Genomic DNA, 25,806 nt, shown 5'->3' on the forward strand with positions numbered 1-25,806 from the left:
TGCGTGAGTTTCCTCTGGGTTCTCCAGTTTCCTTCCACACTCCAAGGACATACAGGGGAGGTTAATTGGCTCCTGTCTAAATTATCCCTAGTATGTGTATGTATGCATGTGTGGTAAGAACCTTGGATTGTAATCTCCTTGAGGACAGGGACGGATGTGAATATGCATTATGTTGAAAAAATTACATAAAGTCATCAGGACTAAATAAATACATTTAATAAAATAAATGCCAATCATATAGCCAAATTGCAGTGGTTGCATGATCATGAAAACAGCCTCTGTCTTCTGGTGTTATGGGGTGGTGGCAATGGGTGAAAGAAGTTTATAGGCAGAGGTTAGGGGGACTTGGAAGGTGGTAGGAAAAAAGCCAAACTATGCGTTTGGCAAACACGAAAAAATCCTGGGCATTTAGGTGGATAATCTTTCTGAAGAACAAGAGGACCAGACTATCTGAATTTTTGTATTCCTCAGAGATTAGGTGACTAAATGCCTAGTATCCCAGGCAGAGCAACATATGTAGAGGATAGGCATTTGATTGGAGACATGCAGCCCTGTATCTCTTCCAGCCCCCAGCTTAGCTACTGCTTGATCGAGCCCTACATCATTTTTAGTGCTTTCACAAGATGCAAGTTGCTGTAGATTTTTCAATTGTTGATTGATGCACCATGGCCCAGTGCTGAGTCTCATGCTGCATGGTTGTTAGTAAATCCGATAGAGATTGTGTAGAGATTGTACAATTAGATATACTCACACTAGACACAGTTGTTCATATTGGGCCAGGAACAAGCACATTTACATGATCACCCCTGTCTCACACAGATGCGCACTGTGCTCAAGCCTAACTAAACCCTGCCTGAGTACAACTGTTCATTGAACGTGATACCAAGTTATAAAACTAGTCAAACTAAACTTTGGGGATCAAATGTGCTTGGGCATAATACAAGCCACCTAGTGTGGGTATGTGCTAAATGTGTAACATATTTAAAATGTATCTGTAGCCCCAAACATTTTGTTTTAGATTCGGATTGCATGAGGAAGGTTCAGAACCCTGTGTCAGGTTTTTGTTGTGCATGTGCCCACTCTAAGCCCTTGTACCCACGGTCGGAAATTCCGACCACAAAATCCGTCGGTTTTTTTTCCAACGGATTTTGTCCAAAACTGGTGTTGCATACACACGGTCAGACAAAGTTGTTACGACAGGACTACATTCAGAATAGTAGCCAATAGCTTTGCTCTCATACTTTGATCTGAGCATGCGTGGCACTTTGTCTAATCGGAATTCTCTACAAATGATCGGAAAAAGTCAGATCGGATTTTATTGTTGGAAAATTTGAGAACCTGCTCTCCAATTTTTTCAGACGGAAAAAGTCCGATAGAGCCCACACACGATCGGATTTTCCGAAAATATAATCCAATCGGACCGTTTCCGTTGCAATTTCCGACCGTGTGTACAAGGGCTTAAGAGTCACCCTTTCTATTTATGATCATAAGTGAGCTCGGGTTCAGCTTGGGTTCAAACCCAAACCCATGTCTGTCCAAACCCGGAAGGTAGGCAATCAGCTGCAGGCCAAGGCCATGTGGCCATATTAGGTCCGTGATATCACAAGAATCCATCCCCTTTGTCAAACATGTAGCTTCGGGTGGGAAATCCCCTGCCCTCAGCTGATGTAGCTGATGAAATAATGTCATCACGTTACGTACAATCGGATTTTCCGACAATTTTGTCCGAACGTGTGTATGCAACACAAGTTTCGGACAAAATCCGTCTGACAAATCCAACGGATTCTGTTGTCGGAATGTCTGACCATGTGTACAAGGGCTAAGACTGGATTTTTACTCACATTGAAGAGATTTCTACCTTTATCCTGTTTTGTGTCTGGAAAATGAAGTGCAAGGATCTTTTCCCAATGAGAAACAGATAGCAAAAATAAACAAAAAATAAATAAAAATAACTGACAAAAGCTAGCCATACACAGAAAGACATTTGAAAAGTTGGTGGATGACTTCAAAATTGAAAGAACCAGGTGGCAAATTCTTAGCAGAACAGTGACTGCATCCAGTCGGATGTAGTCACTTTTTGGGTGATCAGTGATATTTGCGGGTGCTGCAGCTGTCTGAATATAATAGCCAGCCATGTAGATTCCTCTAACCACAGTTTAGCAAGGATGTGAGTGTAACAAGAAGAATCTAAGCATGTATGGCTAGCCTAATCCTAAATATAAAAATACGTTTAAGCTAGAAGTACATTTTTAGAGGAGAAGAAGCACCTAGCAGACTAAATAAGCCTACATAGCAACAGCAACAGAACTTGAAAAAGCTCTCTTTCTAAAATAAACAAGAAACCAAAGGCCAGCCCGTGCTTCATCCCATGTGGTCAGCCCCTGTTCCCCCATTCCCCTCCCATTTCACTGGTGAAAATGATCCGAAAGGACTTTTCTGGTGATGCATGAGCAATCGATAAGCATTTGCCGCTCTGATTAGCCGTAGATTGCTGTTGATTATTTGAGCACATTATTATTGACCTGCAAATAATTTTCACTGAATGGCCAAGCTTTTTTCAAAATTTACGCTTTTCAAATTTTAGCTCTCCTGTACACTAATGCCGAATGCAGAAGTTCACCTGCAGCTTCAGAACTGCAATCCTCTATAGGTGCTGTCTGTATGTACAGAGCCATTTAGATCAGTTCTCCTCAAGGGGAGCCATTTAGATCAGTTCTCCTCAAGGGGAGCCATTTAAATCAGTTATTTTCAAGGGGAGCCATTTAGATAAGTTCTTCTCAAGGAGTGTGCAGTGCCCATTTGGTGATTGTTTCACCTGGATGTAGGTGGCCATATGTTTATGTAAGCCAATGAGCATCAGTATTTAATAGGTCTGTTGTGTGTTGGTCTCCCCGTCTGTAAACCTGAAGGTTATCTTGAGCCCAAAGCCAATCTCAACCTTTTTATCCTAGAGGTGCCCTTGCATTACATTCCTGGTCTCTCTGGTTCTCAGGGAACCCCTGCTAAAAATCAGGTAATATGGGATCAGTAAGACAAATAGCCCTTACATTGGTAAGAATGTCACCCATACAGACCAATAATAGGATCATTGGTGTCATTTCAATGGCTCAAGAGGACAAGAGAATGCCAAGAGGATATTGGCTCCAAACTATGCTGGCACTGTCAGATGTGAGGTCAAGCATCCACAACTCAAGGAATGCCTAACAGCCTTTTGAGGAACCCAAGGGTTCCATGGAATCTTGGATGTGAATGGCTACTCTAGACTTCATCTGCTGGTGAAACCTAATATTGCAGCTTTTTAAACTTAAAGGGGCTCCATGAGCATGCTTGAAAGACACTAAACTTCAGGCAAACCTCTATAAACACTATTGAAATATATACGTGAGCTTTTTTACCCCCAAAACCTTTGTATTTTGTAAATCCTTCCTCAGTCTGTAATTGGACAGCAAAGAAGCAGAAACATATTAACGAAGTCCTCTTCTTGTTAGCTCATACACACTGTTAGCACATATGCACTTTATTGGCCCATAGTTCTGCCCTTCCCTCTCCCAGTATTAGCTTTATCATTCAAAGAGGCTGACACCAAGTCAAATTCCGATCTTTACACTGACATTTTTTTTTTAAAAATAAATTATAACTGCATTCATTTCTCTTTTTTAATATCTACCTGGAGTGAAGGTTAAAGTAAAGAAGAGTGAGATCCTGTTAGAGCTTTTGGAGAGGGAACTACAATCAGAAATTTGGAGAAGTGTATCAGAAGAAAAAAATGGACTTCCTCTTTAAGTGAAGGATAATAATGCCCCAGGCCATATTCTTAACTGTAAAATCTTTCACTCAACAGTCCATCCACTGCTGCTTTTCCAACATAAAATGATGTAATTACATCAGCACTTGTGTAGCTTATCCAGCTCATGCACATCAGACTATAATCATAGAGTACAGGCGGTGGTTCTTAAAGAGAATTTGACTGCATTGATGGTCAAACGACCAGTATCAGTACTATAAATTAGGTACTGAAAGGGGTCTTTAAACCCCAATTATCCCACAGCAACTAATGGCCACATTCCAGAAAGTAAGAAACATCTCTCAGCACAAGGGATTATACATGAACATACACACCCAACTAAGAGTGTGTTTCACACATATGTAATCCTGTTGTATCACTATTTGGTATTAACAGGGATCTGGCCAATGAATCTACAGAAACAGAACATAAACAGTCATTTGTAAAATGGGATGAGAAAGGATAATGTGCAGGTATGATTTTGCATTGTTAATGTCGTATTTTTTAACCCATAATTTCTAAAAGTTAGAATGTCTTTGAAGGTTCCCATTTATCCAGATCTGGTATTGCTAGTAGTAGTAACATCCAACTCGACTCATGTAATGTTGACAATGTTTTGCCGCACATCTTAGTTTCTTGCTCATTTCTAATGAATCAGGAACGCACCACGACACTTATAGCATTCATGGTTGAGGTATGTTCCTAACAGTCATTTGAGCTGAAGATGCTCCTAGGATTAGTGTTGAAAGGTCTCCAGCATTACATAACAAGTTTAGTTGTGACTTCTAATACTAGTTATACCAGGAGTATTGAATAAAATTCAAGGAGGTCCAGTCAGTAAAGTTTTATTCCAGCAGTAGTCTGAATCTCAATGTTTGGGGACCCAGGAGAAGGGTGGGAAGGTTTGAAGGAACCAAATTTACTCTTTGTAAATGTTTTTAAAATAAAATTTTCTGTATGTATCTTATATAAAGAAGTCTGAATCTCATGTTTGTGATATTAGGGTACACTCTTATATCAGGTGCCTGTCTCAAAGTACCCCCTTACATCAGGTGCCCCCATCAGAGTACTCCTATACATCAAGTGCACCCAGTAGGGTACCATCTAACATGTGCTCCCATCAAAGTACCCCTTTACACCAGGTGCCCCCAGCATACTACCCCCATATAGCAGGTGGCACCATTAAAGCAGGAGTAAACCCAGTTTAAAAAAACAGTTACATTCCCGGCATGCCGGAAATGCTAACGTTCACATTGGTTGTGCTCTCAACCAAACTTTGTCAAACCATCCAATGGCTGGTGTCATAACTGATCACATGTGCAGCATTATGGCAGCTGAAGAATTATTAGAGGCCAAGATGGCGGCTTCCTTGACTGAAATCGATAGAAGGGTTTACTTCCACTTTAAAGTGCCCTCTTACATCAGGTACCCACAGTGCAGTACTCCCATACATCAGGTGATCCAAGCAGAATATTCTCACATCGGGTGACCCAACCCATCAGGTACCCCTGTCCCTTAGCAATTTGTCTTGTCTAAGCCAGGCAGGCAGCGGAAGGGAGCAGGCTGAGGTTGCCAGAACATGCACATGATGCTGGTGTGCTAGCAACCAAGGGCTGCTATAGAAGTGGGTATTCAGCGCTGGGGATTGGCGCTTTGGATCGGACTGTCACTCTGATCGGGTCCGGACCAAGGTTCACAATTTAGTGCAGCCTGAGTTATACCAATTTTTGCATGCTTGGTTGTTTACATTGTAATGATATTAATTCATATATGCGTTCATATATAGCTACACCTATATGCCAAATTTCGTTGATGGCACCATAAAGCTGTTGGGTTTACAAAGTTAGACTTCCCTCATATGGGAATTTATGCACATACAGTGGTGTGAAAAAGTGTTTGCCCCCTTCCTCATTTCCTGTTCCTTTGCATGTTTGTCACACTTAAGTGTTTCGGAACATCAAACCAATTTAAACAATAGTCAAGGACAACACAAGTAAACACAAAATGCAATTTGTAAATGAAGGTGTTTATTATTAAAGGTGAAAAAAAATCCAAACCATCATGGCCCTGTGTGAAAAAGTGATTGCCCCCTAAACCTAATAACTGGTTGGGCCACCCTTAGCAGCAACAACTGCAACCAAGCGTTTGCGATAACGTGCAATGAGGCTTTTACAGCGTCCTGGAAGAATTTTGGCCCACTCATCTTTGCAGAATTGTCCTAATTCAGTTACATTAGAGGGTTTTCGAGCATGAACGGCCTTTTTAAGGTCATACCACAACATCTCAATAGGATTCAGGTCAGGACTTTGGCTAGGCCACTCCAAAGTCTTCATTTTGTTTTTCTTCAGCCATTCGGTGGTGGACTTGCTGGTGTGTTTAGGATCATTGTCCTGCTGCAGAACCCAAGTTCGTTTCAGCTTGAGTACACGAACAGATGGTCGGACATTCTCCTTCAGGATCTCTTGGTAGACAGCAGAATTCATAGTTCCTTTTATCACGGCAAGTCTTCCAGGTCCTGAAGCAGCAAAACAGCCCCAGACCATCACACTACCACCACCATATTTTACTGTTGGTATAATGTTCTTTTTATGAAATGCAGTGTTCCTTCTACGCCAGATATACTTGGACACACACCTTCCAAAGAGTTCCACTTTTGTCTCATCGGTCCACAGAATGTTGTCCCAAAAGTCTTGGGGATCATCAAGATGTGTTGTGGAGAAATTGAGACGAGCTTTGATGTTCTTTTTGCTCAGCAGTGGTTTTCTCCTTGGAACTCTGCCATGCAGGCCATTTTTGCCCAGTCTTTTCCTGATGGTGGAGGCATGAACGCTGACCTTAACTGAGGCAAGTGAGGCCTGCAGTTCCTTGGAGGTTGTTGTGGGGTCTTTTGTGACCTCTTGGATGAGTCGTCGCTGCGCTCTTGGGGTAATTTTGGGCGGCCGGCCACTCCTGGGAAGGTTCACCACTGTTCCATGTCTTCGCCATTTGTGGATAATGGCTCTCACTGTGGTTCGCTGGATTCCCAAAGCTTTGGAAATGGCTTTATAACCCTTTCCAGACTGATAGATCTCAATTACTTTCTTTCTCAATTGTTCCTGAATTTCTTTGGGTCTCGGCATGATGTGTAGCTTTTAAGGATCTTCTGGTGGACCATACTGTGTCAAGCAGCTCCTATTTAAGTGATGCCTTGATTGTGAACAGGTGTGGCAATAATCAGGCCTGGGTGTGGCTAGAGAAATTGAACTCAGGTGTGGACAACCACAGTTATAGTATGTTTTAACAAGGGGGGCAATCACTTTTTCACACAGGGCCATGATGGTTTGGATTTTTTTTCACCTTTAATAATAAACACCTTCATTTACAAATTGCATTTTGTGTTTACTTGTGTTGTCCTTGACTATTGTTTAAATTGGTTTGATGTTCCGAAACACTTAAGTGTGACAAACATGCAAAGGAACAGGAAATGAGGAAGGGGGCAAACACTTTTTCACACCACTGTATACAAGATTCCAGCAGCAAGAATTAGCAGATAGGTGGGGTGACAGGTATATGTGAACAGAAGCGGCCCCGCAATCAGCAGCTACCTGCAGTCAGGGACACCCTGCTGGTTGTAGAGGTGGACTCTGAGATGTAATCTGTGAGCATCACTTATAAATTTTGTGATCTTAGGGACCTCTATAATACAGGGAAATATAATACTATAATACTGTATGTCAAAGAATGCTTCTTAAAGTTTTCCTCTATTTGTATCGCCCCCTTCACCCCCCTTATTCTTCCTCGATTCAGCACTGTGCTCGTCTGAGCAGCTCTCCTCTCTCTGTTCACAGAGGCAGCAAGGGGAGTCATTGGCTCCTGCTGCTGTCAATCAAATTCTGTGAGCAGAGAGCAGGGCAAGGCTGGATGGAACTGCTCTGTTTGTGTCTATGGACGCAGGCAATGCAGCTCGGGAGCACTCATAGGAAGTGGCTTACCATAGGGGTACACCATGAACAGGAGCTGCCTGGAGGGCTGGTAAGGAACCCAAGAGGAGAAGGTTCGGGCTGCTCTGAGTAGGTAAGTATAAAATTTTTGTTTAAAAAGAAAAGAAAAAGTGAAACTTTACAATCACTTTAATTACCCATCTATGAGAAATCGACTAATGAGTCTGGATGAGTTCTTAATTGAAGTTTATTTGTCAGTTTCTAAAAGTGGAAGCAGGACAAATCTTAATTACACCTATAAGCTAATTTCAGGAAGCATAGCATAATGGCCTGTGCTAAATGGGTGTAATTCGATTCTCTTCCCATTGGCCGGGATCATTACTGAACTGTTACCAGCTGTTGCAAGGAAGGGAGTTCTGCAAAGGCAGCAAACTGTAAGAGAATTTCCAGCAGGGGTGTAGAAGAGCCGTATGTTTATTATGTTATATCCACAGGTTTTCCTGTTAAATTAGACCCATCTTCCAAGCACAATGAGGGTTGAAGTTCATGAGAATGCCATATCCATTCCACCGATCCTGAGCTATCCATGAGAGGAGGGACATGTGAAATAGACATTCTTTGTCAGTTGATTGCAATGGGTCAAAGCAGCAGGGAATATTTTTTCAGTGATGTGTAATCATTTGTAAGCGGGACATGTACAAAAAAAAATCCACTCTCACAGGTTGATTTTTTTTCTGTGTTGTTAGCCTATTGGGTGTATTGCTTTACTAGCAATCCATGATTTTTCTTAGACAAACAATATACCTATATTTGCACTTTTGTTTTTTTTTAAAGGGTAGGCTTACCGTTATAGGGCATGTTCAGCAAAAGCAATGATACATTGGTATTCATGCATGGAATGGAGTAGACCCCAACCACTGGAATCTGTTGCAAATTAAGCTGGCCATACACAGAAAATTATTTTACCAGTTTTTGATGAATCTGGAGAAATTTGAGCCATGAGTGGCCCTGTCAGCACCCTCCCAATCAAAATCCTTAAATCCGATTGGCTGGAACATTATTGGCCCAATAGTGGTTGCATCCACATGCAGACTGTCAAGATACAATAGCCAGCAGGGGAGATTCCTCCATAAAAAATGTTTGGCAAGAATTCTGGGATCAATAGATTTTTCTTGTTCAGCCCCTGAGCTAAACAAGCAAAATCTTATGATGTATGACCATCTTTAGTGACATATAATTCAACCAATTGTGCTGGAAGGATCAAGATGATCTCACTTTTTAATGTGCACCTGACCTAAAAGAAATCTAGATTTGCCATCGTATTGAGAACATCTAGAATAGGTAATTGTCTCCAAGCAGCACCCTGAAAATGTACAATGTGTCTTGTATACTTTCTGAAATATAATATGCCTAGCCAGTTCTTTGTATTAAAGCGGGAGTCCGCCGGGAGTTCTGCCGTTTTTTTTTTAAAAGCCAGCAGCTACAAATACAGCAGCTGCTGACTTTTAAAATAAGGACACTTACCCGCCCAGCGCGCCCGCGATGTCGGGAACCGAAGCCGATCTCTCGATCGTCTCTCGGGTGCTGCCGCCGCCATCTTGGGTATGGGAGTCAGGAAGTGGAGCCTTTCGGCTTCATTTCCCGGTTCCCTACTGCGCATGCGCGAGTCGCGCTGCTCAATAAGGATGGACCCCGCTGCCTCTGGGATCTGTGTGTTTCCCAGCAGGCAGCGGGGGACTTTCGGAAAGGGGCGTAGATCTACGCCCCTTTCCGCAGAGAGCTATCCCGGAAGTGGGTGCAGATACCTGTACTGTACAGGTACCTGCACCCCCCTCCCCCCTGAAAGGTGCCAATTGTGGCGCCGGGGGGGGGGGGATTCCAATGAGCGGAAGGTCCACTTTAGGGTGGACCTCCGCTTTAAGTCTCATAGCTGTATATTTACAGTGTTCGATCATCTACGGTACTGCTGTCTGACAAATCTGCAGTGAAATTTGGTGATGTCTCTACTGTGGTGCTCACTGTTCTCCTTATTGGAGAGGAAGCTGTCCCTGAAGAACTGTAGTACAAGGATCACCCTGCTCCTAATTAATTTATTCTGGCAATCAGTTCTTCTTTTGCCTCTTCTGATGCTTCTTTATCATTATTATCTAACCCGCCAGTTATCAGTGGGGAGCAGCTCTGGTATAGAAAGTGGTGGCAGGTTAAAGCCTCAAGTAGGTGGGAATGTCATTCTGCAAGGGAAGAAACGCATCAGAGACTCGCGCTCTCCCTTACATATCCATTCACAAGCCCACTTAGAGGATGGTGCAGATGAGCCCTAAAGCCAAACCCCAGATAAACAGTTACATTTACACTTCAAATACAGAAAGGAAAACTGTTTTACCTACCTAAACAAAAATTGTATTTTTGTTCAGGAAGTTTTGTGAACCCAGCACCCGTTCCATACATCACAAGATCTTCATCCTCCTTTGAAAAACAAATCACCGGATCAAATCACATTCTGGTGTATTTATTGGCCAGTAAAAAGGCAGCAGAAGATTCATACTGGTTCATTTACTAAAGGCAAAGACTGTGCACTTTGCAAAGTGTAGTCGCACTCTGCAAGTGCAGTTGCTCCAGAGCTTAGTAAATGAGCTAAATCTTCACTTTGCAAAGAATACCCAATCACATGCAAGGGAAATTTTTTAAAAAAAATGCATTTTTGCTTGCACATGATTGGTTGATGGAAGTCACCTGAGCTTTTGCTAATTTACTAAGCTCTGGAGCAACTGCAATTGCAATGTGCAGAGTGCACAGTCTATTTGCCTTTAGTAAATCAACCCCATAGGCTCATCCCTCTGCTCACTGAAGTGTTGATTTACTAAAGACAATAATAAAGACAAATACTAAAGACAAATAGACAGTGTGCTTTACAAAGTGCAGTTGCACTATGTAAATGCAGTTGCCCCAGAGCTTAGTAAACGAGGTAAGGCTTCACTTTGCAACGAGCACCCAATCGCAAAAGGAAAATTAAAAAAAAAACAGAATTTTTGCTTGAATATGATTGGATGATGGAAGTCAACAGAGCTTCTGCTCATTTACTAAGCTCCGGAGCAACTTTACTTTGCAAAGTGCACAGCCTATTTGCCTTTAGTTAATCAACCCCTGAGTTCTTAAATCTTGTCAACATGTTCCCTGTCAGCGCACATGTCTAACGCAAGCAGCATTTAAAGATAGATTTAATTATTCTTTGTTTTTCTCTTATTTATTTCAACCTATTTCAACTCACTTTGCTGCTGCAATACCCAGCTTTGAAGAGCATTGTCTCCCAGTAAGCAACTTACTTTAGCCACACTGCCATCTAGTGGGACGAAACTCGCACTACAACCGCTCTGTGCAGTTATAGCTCTTTGTCTTCATGATTGCTTTTTGTGTTCTACCAAGCGTACAAACTAAAGCTGTTATTTTTGTTAATGCAGGGAGAACAGCCGCAGGCAAGCTTCTGTTGCTGCTTAGAACACCGTTTCCTTTTTGGAATGGAAGAAAAAAGAAAAAATATTGCTGTTCGGCGAAGAAAAGACTGGAGCGCACACAATGGCGAGGGCACAAAGGGATTCTGTTTATTCTCCACTCCTCAGCATGAAATGATTTCTTACTTATTTACAGCAGATGAATAATACAGAACTGAGCTCAGGCTGGGCTCTGAAATGCCATTTTGAAAAAATAAAAATAAAAAATGCCAGCTAGTATTACAAGACGTACTTTGCAAAATTACAGTCTTGCCCTGCACAAGGCAGAATTATACTACCATTGTGATTACATTGGAACTTTGTGACCTGTATCCTGTAGCAGGGATACAAAAGAACAATGCCATCGCTGTGCCGCCAGTACAGCTGGAGGGAATCCCGGAGGAAAAAGGGATGATTTGTTAGCGATAATGGTCCTTTTAAGTCCGCCAGATGTTTAATTACCTGTGCTGTGGTAGACTGGGCTCTGGGACATGTTGTCCTAATTCATGTGTGTTTAAGACCCCTTTCACACTGTGCCGCCAACGGCGTCAGCGGTAAAGCGGCGCTATTTTTAGTGCTGCTTTACCGTTGTTTTAGCGGCTGAAAATGGGTAAAATCGGCCACAGATAACGGTGCCGGTGTGGCATTTTGCCGACGGTATCACATAGCTGCCCCATTGATTTCAATGGGGAGCAGCGGTGGAGGAGCAGTGAGTTCACCGATCTTTCACCGCTCCAAAGAAGCTGCTGGCAGGACTTTTTCTGACACCCTGCCAGGCCACCACTCCAGTGTGGAAGCCCGAGGAGTGAACGGAGCAGCTGTTTTATTATTATTATTATACATGATTTATATAGCGCTAACAGCTTTAGTTTTAGGGCGTTTTGCAGGCGCTATTTTTAACGTTATAGCGCCTGCAAAACACCCCAGTGTGAAAGGGGTCTAAGGCTGGGCTCACACTGAAGCGATGCGGGAACGCCGCGAATCCGCGGCGGGTTCCCGCATCGCATGCCTCCCGCCGGCAGTTCACACTGCCCTATGCGGACTGCTGGGAGTGTCAGTGAAACCTTAATGACACCCCCAGATCAGTTCGCATATCGCAGTGCGATCTGCAAACTCGGACAGGAATCGAATCGCATGGTGTGAACACCCATGCGATCCGATTCTGCTGCAGACCAAAAAAAGGGTCCTGTGCGAGTTTGGAGCAGGTGCGATGCGAATTCAGCCGTACTATCTGTATGGCTGAACTCGCATCGCACAGACAGATCGGATGTGATTTGCACTGCAGTGCGGTGCGAATCACATCCGGGTCTCCGAGCCGCAGCAGTGTGAACCCAGCCTAAAGTAGAACCAGGACCTCCCATTAAAAAGAAAAAAAGAAAATGCTGCATTTTTTATTCATTCATCTGCAGATACAGAGGTGGATTTACTAAAGGCAAATAGACTATTGCTTCAGAGCTTAGTATATACTTTATTACTGAAAATGTAGGGGGGCCTGCCTTTATACTCACATGAACTTTAATGACACCCTAGTCTTAGTCCGTAGGGTTCAATATTGAGTTGGCCCACCCTTTGCAGGCTATAACAGCTTCAACTCTTCTGGGAAGTCTGTCCACAAGGTTTAGGAGTGTGTCTATGGGAACATTTGATTATTCTTCCAGAAGCGCATTCGTGAGGTCAGGCACTGACGTGGACGAGAAGGCCTGGCTCATAGTCTCCGCTCTAATTCATCCCAAAAGTGTTTTATTGGGTTGAGGCCAGGACACTGTGCAGGCCAGTCAAGTTCCTCCACCCAAAATGCGCTCATCCACACTATATTGCCATAAGTATTGGGCCACCCCTCCAAATCATTTGGTGGGGGGGTGATTATGGTGTGGGGTTGTTTTTCAGGGGTTGAGCTTGGCCCCTTAGTTCTAGTGAAGAGAACTCATAAGGCATCAGCATACCAAGACATTTTGGACAATTTCATGCTCCAAATTTTGTGGGAACAGTTTGGGGATGGCACCTTCCTGTTCCAACATGACTGCGCACCAGTGCATGAAGCAAGGTCCATAAAGACATGTATGAGCGAGTTTGGGGTGGAAGTACTTGACTGCCCAGCACAGAGTCCTGACCTCAACCCGATAGAACACCTTTGGGATGAATTAGAGTGGAGACTGTGAGCCAGGACTTCTCATCCAACATCAATGCCTGACCTCACAAATGCATATACAATTGTGATACAAATCATATTGCCATTGAATGTTATTAAAAAATACCTTTCCTTTTCAATCTGCTGTAATTTTCTATAAATGCAATATGGCTACCTGGAATTGTTCTGTACACAGAATGTGTACTGACCACCCCTCAGAAACATAATTTCCTGCTTGTGTGATTGGCTCACCAATTTTCCCAGAAGTCTGCCTAAGATACAAGTCAGGTTTCAGGCATACCCTGCAACAAAAATTTCATTTTTGGTGAGATATTTCCAAAAGGAACACGTCTAAAGGGATGCAGGCCCAGCAGATTTCCTCATTAGTGCCCTGCAGCTGCCACAGCTGACTGAGAATTATGAAACCACTCCCATTAGACCCACTGATCACAGAGGCACAGAGGAACACACAGGGGCTTCTTTAGAATAACAAAAGATAAGAATCTGCAACAAAGTTTGTTATAATCCTTGCAAAGTACAGAGATCACCCAGAGGGGAATGTTTTTTTCTCAACAAAAGTGGAGTTACTTTAAAAAAATACTTTTTGTTTAACCGCTTGCTGACCGGTTCACGCCAATATATGTTGGCAGAAGGGCACGTACAGGCAGATTAACGTACCTGTACATTGCCCTTTAAGAAGCAGTTTGCCCAGTGGGCATGCAACCTCTGTGAGTGTGATCGTGGGTCCCGCAAACTCGATGTCCACAGGAATACTCGGGATCGTCTCACGGAGAAGTAGAGCGGGGAAATGCAAATGTAAACAAGCATTTCCCCATTCTGCCTAGTGTCACTGACACTGATCACCGCTCCCTGTAATCGGGAGCGGTGATCAGTGTCGTGTCACACATAGCCCCTCCCCCCACAGTTAGAATCACTCCCTAAGACACGCTTAACCCCTACAGCACCTTCACTGCCAGTCACATTTACACCGTAATCAATGCATTTTTAATTGCACTGTATAAATGCGAATGGTCCCAAAATCGCGTCAAAAGTGTCCAATCTGTCCACCATAATGTCGCAGTCACAATAAAAATCGCTGATCGCTGCCATTACTAGTAAAAAAAAAATTATTAATAAAAATGCCATAAAACTCTACCCTTTTTTGTAGACGCTATAACTTTTGCGCAAACCAATAAATAAATTCTTATTGTGATTTTTTTTTACCAAAAATATTTAGAAGAATATATATCGGCCTAAACTGAGGAACGTTTTTTATATATTTTTGGGGATATTTATTATAGCAATAAAGTAAAAAATAATGTGTTTTTTTCAAAATTGATGCTATTTTTTTTAGTTTATATTGCAAAAAATAAAAACTGCAGAGGTGATCAAATACCACCAAAAGAAAGCTCTATTTGTGGGGGAAAAAAAAGGACGTCAATTTTGTTTGGGAGCCACGTCGCACGACCGTGCAATCGTCATTTAAAATGAAGCAGCGCCAAATCGCAAAAAGTACTCTGGTCTTTGGGCAGCCAAATGGTCTGGGACTGAAGTGGTTAATAAAGGGTTATAGTTCACCTTTCCATAAGACATGTGGGGTGGGGAGAGTGTAGGGTGTTCGTTCATCTTTTGATTTTTTTTCTGAAAGGTGAACAAACCCCTTAAGCAGAAATGAAATGTTAATTAGTGAACAGTTGCATGCCCAGGCTCTCCTATCTCTTCAAGGTGAACTTACATTATAATTACCTTTACAGTGCAAAATTAGTTCACAAAATGCACTGGCATCATGAATTTTCCACATCTGATTACTCAGCAATGGCGGTACGAGAGCAAATAGCATATGTGATTTCTGCGTTCTACAAACTCAGTCCTCAAGTACCCCCCGACGGGCCATGTTTTCAGGTTTTCCTTTACTTTGCACAGCTGCTTTAAATCAAGATCAATGACTTGGCATTGATAAGAGCTATTTTATCTAAGGGAAGTTCCCAAAACATGGCCTGTTGGGGGTAATTGAGGACTGAGGTTGAGAACCACTGCTCTACAACACTGAGCTTTAATCACATGTATATTAAAGTAGGGAAATTTAAATTAAACATAATTTGAAAAAAAAAATCTCCAAAATTATATTTAATTTTTTTTTCCTTTCAGTTTAAAAAAAGAGGAGAAAAAAAATAATATATTTGATTACCAAGGCATCCTGGCATGATTAGAAATAATCACCCCTATGTGCTCTGGATGGTTTCCTGTCCTGCTGTGCTTGCTGATTGCTGAAATCTTCTTGCTATTAAGTTCTGAAATTGCGCCATCTAGTGGTCAAGATCTATAAAGCATTGTACAGCACAGTCAGGATCATTGCAATGTGCTTGATTACTCCCAAAGCTAACATAATGTGCAATACTGTGTTCCTTCAAGACACTGAAAACGGTGTTTGCTGAAATTATGTGAATTGTATCCTGCATTTTTGGCTTTATTGGCCCCACAGCTGATCTTCTCTTCTCATCTTAGTGCAGTCAACCTTGAATGTAGTTTTAACAGTTTACTATAGGGTTGATTTACTAAAGACAGTGCATTTTTCCAATTGCAGTTACACTCTGCAAAAGCAGTTGCTCCAGAGCTTAGTAAATGAGCAAGAGCTCTGCCGACTTACCTCATCCAATCACGTGCAAGCAAAAATGCTGTTTTTTTTTATCTAGCTTGCGTGTGATTGGTTATTCTTTGCATAAGCTTTATCTCATTTACAATGTTCTGGAACAACTGCACTTTGAAAAGTACACAGTTTACTTGCCTAGTAAATCAACCCCTATATGTTACAGAACCGCAAAATTAGGTTTAGCGTATCTGTCTATACAGCACCTATGTAGCACGAAAGTGTAAGGGAAGGGTCCTAGATATTAAAGCTATGGGTTCCAGGATATTAAAGTCTCAGCTGTAGGTGGATGCTGATGGATTGACATTGGTAGTACAGTTCTTAACTGTACCACCACTGTCATGAAGTCTCACTCGTAATGCTGCAGATGGGTCCACAATAATTAGAAAAGCCTACTAATAGCACATTGCAACTGTGTCTTTACAGCCATAACTTATTATGAATAAAAAAAAAAGTCTGGTGGTGTAGAGTTTTGGGCCTGGGCCTGTATATATCTGTCCCTATCAAATATACTAAAGCTCTAAAATCCTCAATCAATGAGTATTTCTGACTTATTTTGTTTTGGGTGGGGGCAGTCTGTATATCACATTTAGCTCTGGTCTTTACAATAAGTATCATGCTTTTAGCCATCTTCTACCAATACAGCACATGCAACAAAAAGTCAAATGCATTTATTTATTGGGCACTGCAGTGCAATATGAAGTGAAGAACGCCATTCCCATTTCACCAGTGTTGTGGTCCCAGTAGACTTTCCCATCAATTTAGTGGAGTCACCAGAAAGGCAACCCTTAATAAGACCAGCTCTTGGGCCCCATTTAACTATTGGTAAAGTAGTGGCTGAGGCTAAATAACAGAACTCAGATTGAGGTAAATTGAATTAACTTTCTGACTGTAGCACAGTTGTAGAGTTTTCTGTATCGCATTTGCAGCTCAATGATTGCTTTAATTTGCTGTCCAGAAATGCTGTTTAACGCGTGGTGTATTTACAAAAATTTGAGCTGAAGTTTAGGTACGGCACTTTTTACATAGTTACATTGGTCTAATGTAAGTATGTATGTGCCCTACCTGTGGGATGCCCGTGGAAGCTGGAAATCACTGGACAGGGCACTGCTACTCCAGTAATCTCCAATAGCTTATGGGTCCTGTGCTGATTGGCTGTTCTGCTGCATTGTGAACACAGCAGCTTGCTCACCTGGCAAAGGCTCCATTCAAGGAACATTTTAAATTACCGCATGAATGCATTCCCTGATTGGATGAGGTGGAGATGCAGGGTGATGACATCATGATCTCTACCTTGTCCTGTCAGAGAACACTTTGAATTCATTGAGAAGATGCAAAGTATTCTCTGAATGGGTTCTCCATGAGGATCCCACAGGTATGGCACACACATACCATTACATTGTTCCAAGCTGGATCTATGTATCTATGTAAAGGTTGCCATACCTAAACGTCAGCTTTAATAGTGAAAAATAGTAAATGAAGTGAGCTGATAATGGAAACTCCTTTCCATAGCTATTGCAGGTATGTGGAGCTTGAAGGCAGCATGCAGAATTCTTGTTGCCACATATAGATATAAGAGGCCAAAAGGTGAAAATGGAAAGACCAACTAATAATTTTGCAACGTGACGACTTCATTTCTACAGGATTACACAAATCCTTACAATCCTATTGTTCTAGAAGAACCTGGGTGTACATTGTATCAGAGATTCCTCTTCTTTCTATACTTTTGCTGCATGTTTATGCATTTCCAAGGAGCAATTCTTTAAACAGCATCTCCATCTATAATGCAGATACATTTCCCAAGAGGGGTCAGCACCTTTTGGTTTTACCCACTTTGTGTGCTGGACAAATATCACATTGAGCACCATCTGCTGGTGAAATCTGGTATCACACACTCATCCATTCATAGAGACATCCACTATAGGAATGGTCAGATTTTTGTTCCTAGAATTGTGGCATGGGATATCCCTTTGCTACACTGATTTTTGAAAAGTTGAGCAAACAAATTGGGACAGCAGACAGGTTATGCATTCAAGTGAGACAACAAAGCTTATTGATTGTCAATCAAAACTGCTTGTTTTCATAAATCAAGCCATGTGTGTTATCTATCTATCTATTTACCATCCCTAAGGGAATAAATATATTTTTTAAATCAAATAGAGTTTTATTGAAAGAACAATAAATGAAAATAAGCAGTACAGTTTATAAAATCGTGTACATATTAAACTTACTACTTCAAAACTTTGCTAAGTAGCAACAAATAATTTCTACTCAGTACAGCATCACACTTCTTGGATTGGACAAAAATAAACCATTCAAAAAAGAGGCCTTCTATGAGGAGTGATATCCCGGGTGCCATACTCCCTACAGTGTCCCTACCTCCCCTTTACAGAAGTAGACGGTCCATAATTCGATCAACCGGAGCCAATCCACGCACGTCTAGCTATTGTGCCAAGGTTTTGTCCCATTTTTTCACACTTCCCCTGTGTTGATAAATGTACTTTTCCAGCCTAATGCCCCATACACACGGTTGGACATTCTCACCCCAAAATCCGATGGATTTTGTCCGAAACTTGTGTTGCCTACACTGTCGCACAATGTTGTCGGAAAATCCAATCGTTCAGAACAAGGTGACGTACAAAATCTATGACGGGAGTACGTAGAGGCCAGTAGCCAATAGCTTTCGCCTCCAAATTTTTTCTGAGCATGCGTGGCACTTTGTGCGTCGGAATTCTCTACACATGATCGGAAAAAGTCTGATCAGATTTTGTTGTCGGAAAATTTTAGATCCAGCTCTCAAACTTTTTCCGTCAGAAATTCCGACCGTGTGTATGGGGCATAATAGTGTCACCCATTTGATTCAGCCACACCTTTACCGTGGGGGGGGGTTCTACTGATTTCCAGTGTCTCAAGATTAATTTCCTAGCCTGTAAGAGAGCCCTAGCTATCGCTAGTCTAGAGGGTTCCTCCTCAGGGATATTGTCTTTAATTCCCAGCAAGCACAGTTTATGTAATACCCATTTAATGGTTTCCAGCACCTCCTTCCAATAGATATGCAATTTAGGGCACTTCCACAGTATGTGGATCAAGTCACTTTGGTCCTTCATACACCTTGTACAGGAAGGATCATCTTGCACACCCATTCTCACCAGTCTAGCTGGCATATGATAGACTCACAGGACTGGGACAACTTTTGGGCCATGTTTAAGGAGCATATGGGAACTGCAGAAAGAGCCTCCTCCCATTGGTCCTCCTCAAAGGCTCCTATATCCCTCTCCCACTTGGATATGATCCCTGCTGCGTTGTCGGGAAGGAATTTATTAAGCAGCATAGAGTAGCTGCACAAAATGAAGCCTTTGTATGAGGTTACTTCCCTCATGTAATTGAAAATGGGTGTGGGGCTCTGAGTCCAAGCCTCACTGTCCAATTGGGCCTTAAGTGCGAGTTGGATTTGGAAATAATAGAACTGCATGGAGGCAGCGAGTCTAAATTCTGACTGTAAAGCAGGGAACGGGCAAAGTTTACCATCTCTAAATATTTGTGTCATATGTGTGATCCCGTAAAGTTGCCATCTAATGCCGTATTGTAGTTTCCCTAACTCCAAGTATCGCTTGTTTCCCCAGATGGGGCTATACCTGGTGAAACCCTCTACTTGTTGTCTATAGGAATTATTAAGCAGTTAGTTCAAACGTGCATTGCTGGAAGCATTAGCTCCATACATATCATGCAATTTATTCCTGGTCATCTGTTCTAACTTGTAGCATAATACATTATCTGTATCTATCTGATTTATTATCTATGTATCTCTCTATTTATCTGTCTCTACTGTCCATATATGTATTAGTAAGCAGTTAGTTCAAATATGCCTTGCTTGAACATCAGCTCCATACACCCATACACACCGTGCAATGTATTCCTGGTCATCTTTTCTATTTTCAATCTACACATGGTATAATATCTATCTATGTATCTATGTATGTATCTGTCTGTCTGTCTATCTATCTATCTATCTATCTATCTATCTATCTATCTATCTATCTATCTATCATTAAGCAGTCATTTCAAATATACATTGTTTGAACATCAACCCTATACACACCATGCAATGTATTCCAGGGCATCTGTTATGCCATGAGTCTACACACAGCATTAGTAACATTGCCACGTGTATTTCCATGTGATACGAGGCGCCGCTTTGTGCTACAAGAAATCTAAAGCAGATCACATTGAAAGTACACATGTACATATATAATTGTTGATCTGATATCAAACGTATATATATACCCAGCAAGGAAGCAGAGTAAGTTTGGACAACCTCACACCTTCCTGCTATCACATATTCCCCTACTGTGCCAGCAGTACCTAGCATGGTATGTTGGGACTTGTAGTTCCTCAGTAAAAATACAGATTCCTAATGCCTCTAAAGGGAAAACTTATATAGATGTATGCATATTTCTATCGTATCCACTATGACAGGTTCAAAATATCAATGATATCAGCATACTTTGATTCAGCAAACTTTGATTTATATATATATATATATATATATATATATATATATATATATAGAGAGAGAGAGAGAGAGAGAGATGTATATATAAAGAGTTTTATATATATATATATATATATATATATATATATATATATATATATATATATATATATATATATATATATATATATATTTATTTTTTTAAATAATGTCATAAATAATATCATACAAAGACCAATATTAAGACTTCACTCTTTAACACTCCTGATAGACGTGGCAGACAGCAGACCCGAATATGTTCTTTATACAATAACCCATTGTTACCCAGAACATTACTACAAACATAGTTAATATGCAGTGATGACTGTACGTCTCACATTTTTATGCCAGTATTGTTATAATTATTATTATTGGCAGTAATTATTCTTCCTGAATGAACAAAAGGAGCAACTTACAAATGAGTAACAATGCAAAAGCAAGTCACAGAGCATGAAAACATGAGTCTCTTGGTGAAAATGATCTGGGATACCGCCAAGCCATCATAGTGACAGCCAGTCTTTATACAGAACTGCTAACGTAGCACAGAGAAGCGAAGAGCTTTGTAGTCTCACTAGAGTAAGCACCATGTACATTGTACTCAGCTGGTCATATACTATGTATATATACAGATATATATATATATATATATATATATATATATATATATATATATATATATATATATATATATATATATATATATATATATATATATATAGTATGTATAACATAGATAGCTCTAACTCTTTGCTTTTTGTGCATCTGTTGGAGAACTGGCTGCAGGGCACTATAGATGTAAAGCTGCAGCAGTATGATTTATTTCTAAACAATTCTGAAACTGGTCCCCAAGAACCACAGAGAGGTGAGATTTACTAAACCTGGGGCACTCAGAATCTGGTGCAGCTGTGCATGGTAGCCAATTCATTTCTAACTTCAGCTTGGTCAATTAAGCTTTGGCAAGAAAACCTGGAAGCTGATTGCTTTCTATGCAGAACTGCACCACACTTTGCACTCTCCAGTTTTAGTAAATAACCCCAGTTGCCTTTACAGGTTTCCAGGTGAAACGGCATCCTTAGAGCGGAGAAATGTGGAGTTAAACTTTAAGAGGTGTATTTATAAAGCAGTGAAACTGGCATTCACCAAACATTCACTACAGGTGAATCTTCCTGTTGCATGGGATTTAAATTAACGTAGTTGATTCACCGCTGGTGAATGGTTTGTGACAGTAACATGCAGTGCTTTGTAAATATGCCCCTTGTCTTTTATCGCAACCTGGTTCATTGTTTCATTGGTACTTGATCGGCTGCTATATTAGAATATCAGTATCGTCACCCAATCTGCCCCTGGGTTGTGTGCTACTTTTTTTTATTTTTTATTAATCAATCAGCTCAACTGTTCCTGTAAACTGTTAGCAATGAGCACAGCTGTGCTCCTACCTGGAACTGTTAAAACAGGCGCTGTCCGTGGTTCCGTAAGAACTGGAAACACTCCCCTTAAAGTACAGCCATATGAGAAAGGCTGACCCCAAGTTGGCCACTATAGAATCTGATTGTCCAATTTCCTTTAGACTTACCAAAACTATGTAAAATCCAAAACAGTTGATTGCATTTTTATCCAATCAGGCAGGCCTCAGCACTGCACAGTTGATGGTCGATCTACAGGAGATTGTACAATCAGATTGCATAGTGCATGGTTTGCTTCATTCCGCAAAGGCTAGTGTCCAGGCTGCCTTCACTACTTCTCTCATAGACTCCATACAAGCATGCAGCAAGTGAAAGAGAGAAGTCAGAATTCTTTATCCTGAATCTGTGAAGTTACTGAAGCCAATGCATCCTTATAACAGCCAGGCAGCTAGCAATTTCAGATGCAGAGGTCAGCAATGGAAGCCTCAATATTTTTTTTGATGACAGGTGTCCTTCAATACACCTTAATCTAAGGACATGCGCTTAAAAAAAAAAAAAAAAAAGAATGCACCCCATAGAGAAGAATTGGTACCCGAGAAGCATGCAAGTCTGTCCAATTTCTAATATGCAATATACAATATTAACAAACATCTGCTGCATTCAGCAGAATAGCAATACATGCAAATAACTGGATAATTGCAAAAAATAAAACTCTTGCATCAGAAGGAAAAAAAAAAACCAATTTTTTTTGTTGCATAGTATATATTGCAATTCAGCATTCAATATCTATGATGCACTGTTGCAAATAAATGGCGTAAAATAAATAAAATGCATTATTACTTGTTGCCCTGTTCATCTTCCTCCACGTTCCAGTCCAGAGGAAGCTCCTTGCCATTATTTTCTTGGATGCAGGGTGATCTCACGGTAGTTAAGACGACCATGCTTGCTGCGATGTGACTAGTTTAGAGGCATCAGTTGATGTGCAGCCCCTCTCCCCGAGCTCCGCCAGATATAAGAAAAATCTCATGCAGCCAGCAATACGGCGCTGACGGATTCTGGTTGGTTCAAAATAGTCACATTATCAACTTAGATTGCATGATTTCCTGCATATTAACAGGGACCGCGTTATAGATCGGGAGGGGAGGGGGGGGGGTACAGACATTGGTTTCTTGTTGCTTAGCAACAGCTGAATAGGAACACAGGATGGAGACAACAAAATAGTGGGGAGATGTACATCGTGATCATGCACAGCCGGAGACAATGAAAGCAGAAAGGGAAACATAAAAAGCTGGTCACGATAAAAAAAAATTGAAAAGGCTCAGTGGTTGGTGGCCAAATATTTTACGGCGTGCCACAATGGTTGGTGGCGAATGGGCTGCTGTGATTTAATAGGATAATGTATATCAGAAATGTGAAACCTTTCGTTCCCCGAGGCTTTGCGGGTTTAGACAATGGCTTGCAGCTAGGCTGTTAATAATGCATAGTTAGGCTAGGTTCTGTTTGATGGAGCCTAGGCTCACTTTGTTGGTATACATACACAGGGCTGTATTTACAATGTCTACTACTCTAGGCACATGGAAGTCATACTCCCGTTTATACCAGCTCCGTCCTCTTTGTTATCAACAATGCTGTGATATCTGGAAGTCATAACTCTGGAGCAGGATGTTGCAGCTTTATAGTATGACAGCCTGCAGAGAAAGAGATGTATGGATGGTACTTGAACTTCGGAGAGTCTTGTGACTCCTTCAAAAGAAAAAGCTGCACTGAAAAATCAAAGGTGTGCGTGATTGATATACTACACACTTATATGACAATAAGTGCTACAAATTACAGTATAATTAACCACTGCTACCGTGCAAAAATATTGATTAATCCAAATCACATTTTTATCAATTATTTCAATAACCCTGTGTAAATAAATGTAAAAAAAAAATTATACTTTAAAATGAAAGTGAATTACAAGTGCACATAGTCCACAGATTCATGGAAAATCTACAATTGAAGTGAAAGGGATGCAAAGATAGATCTTCAATCCTCTCAGGTGACACTGCACACAACACCCTCAAGAAGTGATAAAATACACCAAGAAGAAGATCCTCCACCAATAGATCTACTGCAGCTTACCAGCTAGCTAGATCTCTTTTTAGGGAGATCCAACGTGCCTATGGCTTATCCACCAGCCTGGGTCTTTGTGCTGGAATGCATACGATGGTCCACTCAGATCAGGGCTGGACTGGGACAGAAATTTGGCCCTGGAATTCATCCAGACCGGCCCACTTACATTTTGAGTGTCCCATCAGCACTCCCTTACATCAGAGTGTCCCATCAGCAGCCCCCTTACATCAGAGTGTCCCATCAGCAGCCCCCTTACATCAGAGTGTCCCATCAGCACCCCCTTACATCAGAGTGTCCCATGAGCAGCCCCCTTACATCAGAGTGTTCCATGAGCAGCCCCCTTACATCAGAGTGTCCCATCAGCACCCCCTTACATCAGAGTGTCCCATGAGCAGCCCCCTTACATCAGAGTGTCCCATGAGCAGCCCCCTTACATCAGAGTGTCCCATGAGCAGCCCCCTTACATCAGAGTGTCCCATCAGCAGCCCCCGTACATCAGAGTGTCCCATCAGCAGCCCCCTTACATCAGAGTGTCCCATCAGCAGCCCCCATACATTAGAGTGTCCCATCAGCAGCCCCCTTACATCAGAGTGGGCCATCAGCAGCCCCCTTACATCAGAGTGTCCCATCAGCAGCCCCCGTACATTAGAGTGTCCCATCAGCAGTCCCCTTACATCAGAGTGTCCCATCAGCACCCCCTTACATCAGAGTGTCCCATGAGCAGTCCCCTTACATCAGAGTGTCCCATCAGCACCCCCTTACATCAGAGTGTCCCATGAGCAGCCCCCTTACATCAGAGTGTCCCATCAGCAGCCCCCTTACATCAGAGTGTCCCATCAGCAGCCCCCATACATTAGAGTGTCCCATCAGCAGCCCCCTTACATCAGAGTGGGCCATCAGCAGCCCCCTTACATCAGAGTGTCCCATCAGCAGCCCCCGTACATTAGAGTGTCCCATCAGCAGTCCCCTTACATCAGAGTGGCCCACTGAGCCATCGGCCCACCGGGAAACTCCCGGTAGTCCCAATGGCCAGTACATGCCTGACTCAGATCCAATTATCTCCTCCTTTGATCTCTCATCCCAGCCACATTAGTAAATGGTACAAAAAAAACAAAAAAAGAGAAATTCGCCCTGGGACTTTAGATGAGGTGAGCACCGCTAAGCCAATAAAAGTAACAAGAGTAAGATGGAGGCGTGTTACCGGTGACACCAGACCTTATTTGTTTTCTACATTAGTAAATGGTCATTGGGGCAGAAAAAAACAGAAAAGGTCCCATAGCGCAACTCCGCAAATAATTTTATTAAAAGCACATATGCGTCAATATTGCACTTACAGTTAAGCTGTATAAAAGCATGTATCCAAACAATGAGCCGGCCGGCTCTCTCTCACTGCCCGTCGCTTCCTGGACCGACGGGAAATGGTGGTGACGTCAGCACGCCGCTCAACCCTACGTCGTTTCGTCAAAGGTGACTTCTTCCTGGGACACTCCTTCAGGCTGGGTTCACATCTCTGTGTGGAGCAGTTCACAGCAGGGGTCCAGTGCGTCCCTGTTCACTGTTTCAGATCTGGTTTCAGTTCGAATTTTTGGCTGAATTTGGACCTTAAACGGACCAGAAGATGCACAAGTTGAAAAATGAGGTTTAATGTGTAAAAATGTTAAATATTGGCTTTGGGTGGCAAAAATATGAATGCAATCTACTCACTGGAGGGAGAACCTCTGGGGGAATCTAGAATGGAAAATGACCTGGAGGTCCTAGTAGATGATAGGCTCAGTAATGACATGCAATGC

The 25,806-nt window shown here is 41.9% G+C and overlaps 1 protein-coding gene across 1 annotated transcript in view; it reads right to left on the minus strand.

Moving 5' to 3' along the window:
• Positions 1-22,897, minus strand: part of HUNK (hormonally up-regulated Neu-associated kinase) — a 118,811-nt gene extending 95,914 nt beyond the window's left edge. Inside the window, exon 1 of the mRNA XM_077479992.1 lies at positions 22,742-22,897. Coding sequence (XP_077336118.1) covers positions 22,742-22,842 — 101 coding nt within the window. The 5' untranslated portion in view covers positions 22,843-22,897. The remainder of the gene's footprint in view (positions 1-22,741) is intronic.
• Between the last annotated feature and the right edge of the window lie 2,909 nt (positions 22,898-25,806).

This window comes from Lithobates pipiens, unplaced genomic scaffold (assembly GCF_037356315.1).
Source record: "Lithobates pipiens isolate NorthernLeopardFrog02 unplaced genomic scaffold, aLitPip1_a1.2 Scaffold_16, whole genome shotgun sequence".
In the NCBI taxonomy this organism is placed as follows: Eukaryota; Metazoa; Chordata; class Amphibia; order Anura; family Ranidae; genus Lithobates; species Lithobates pipiens.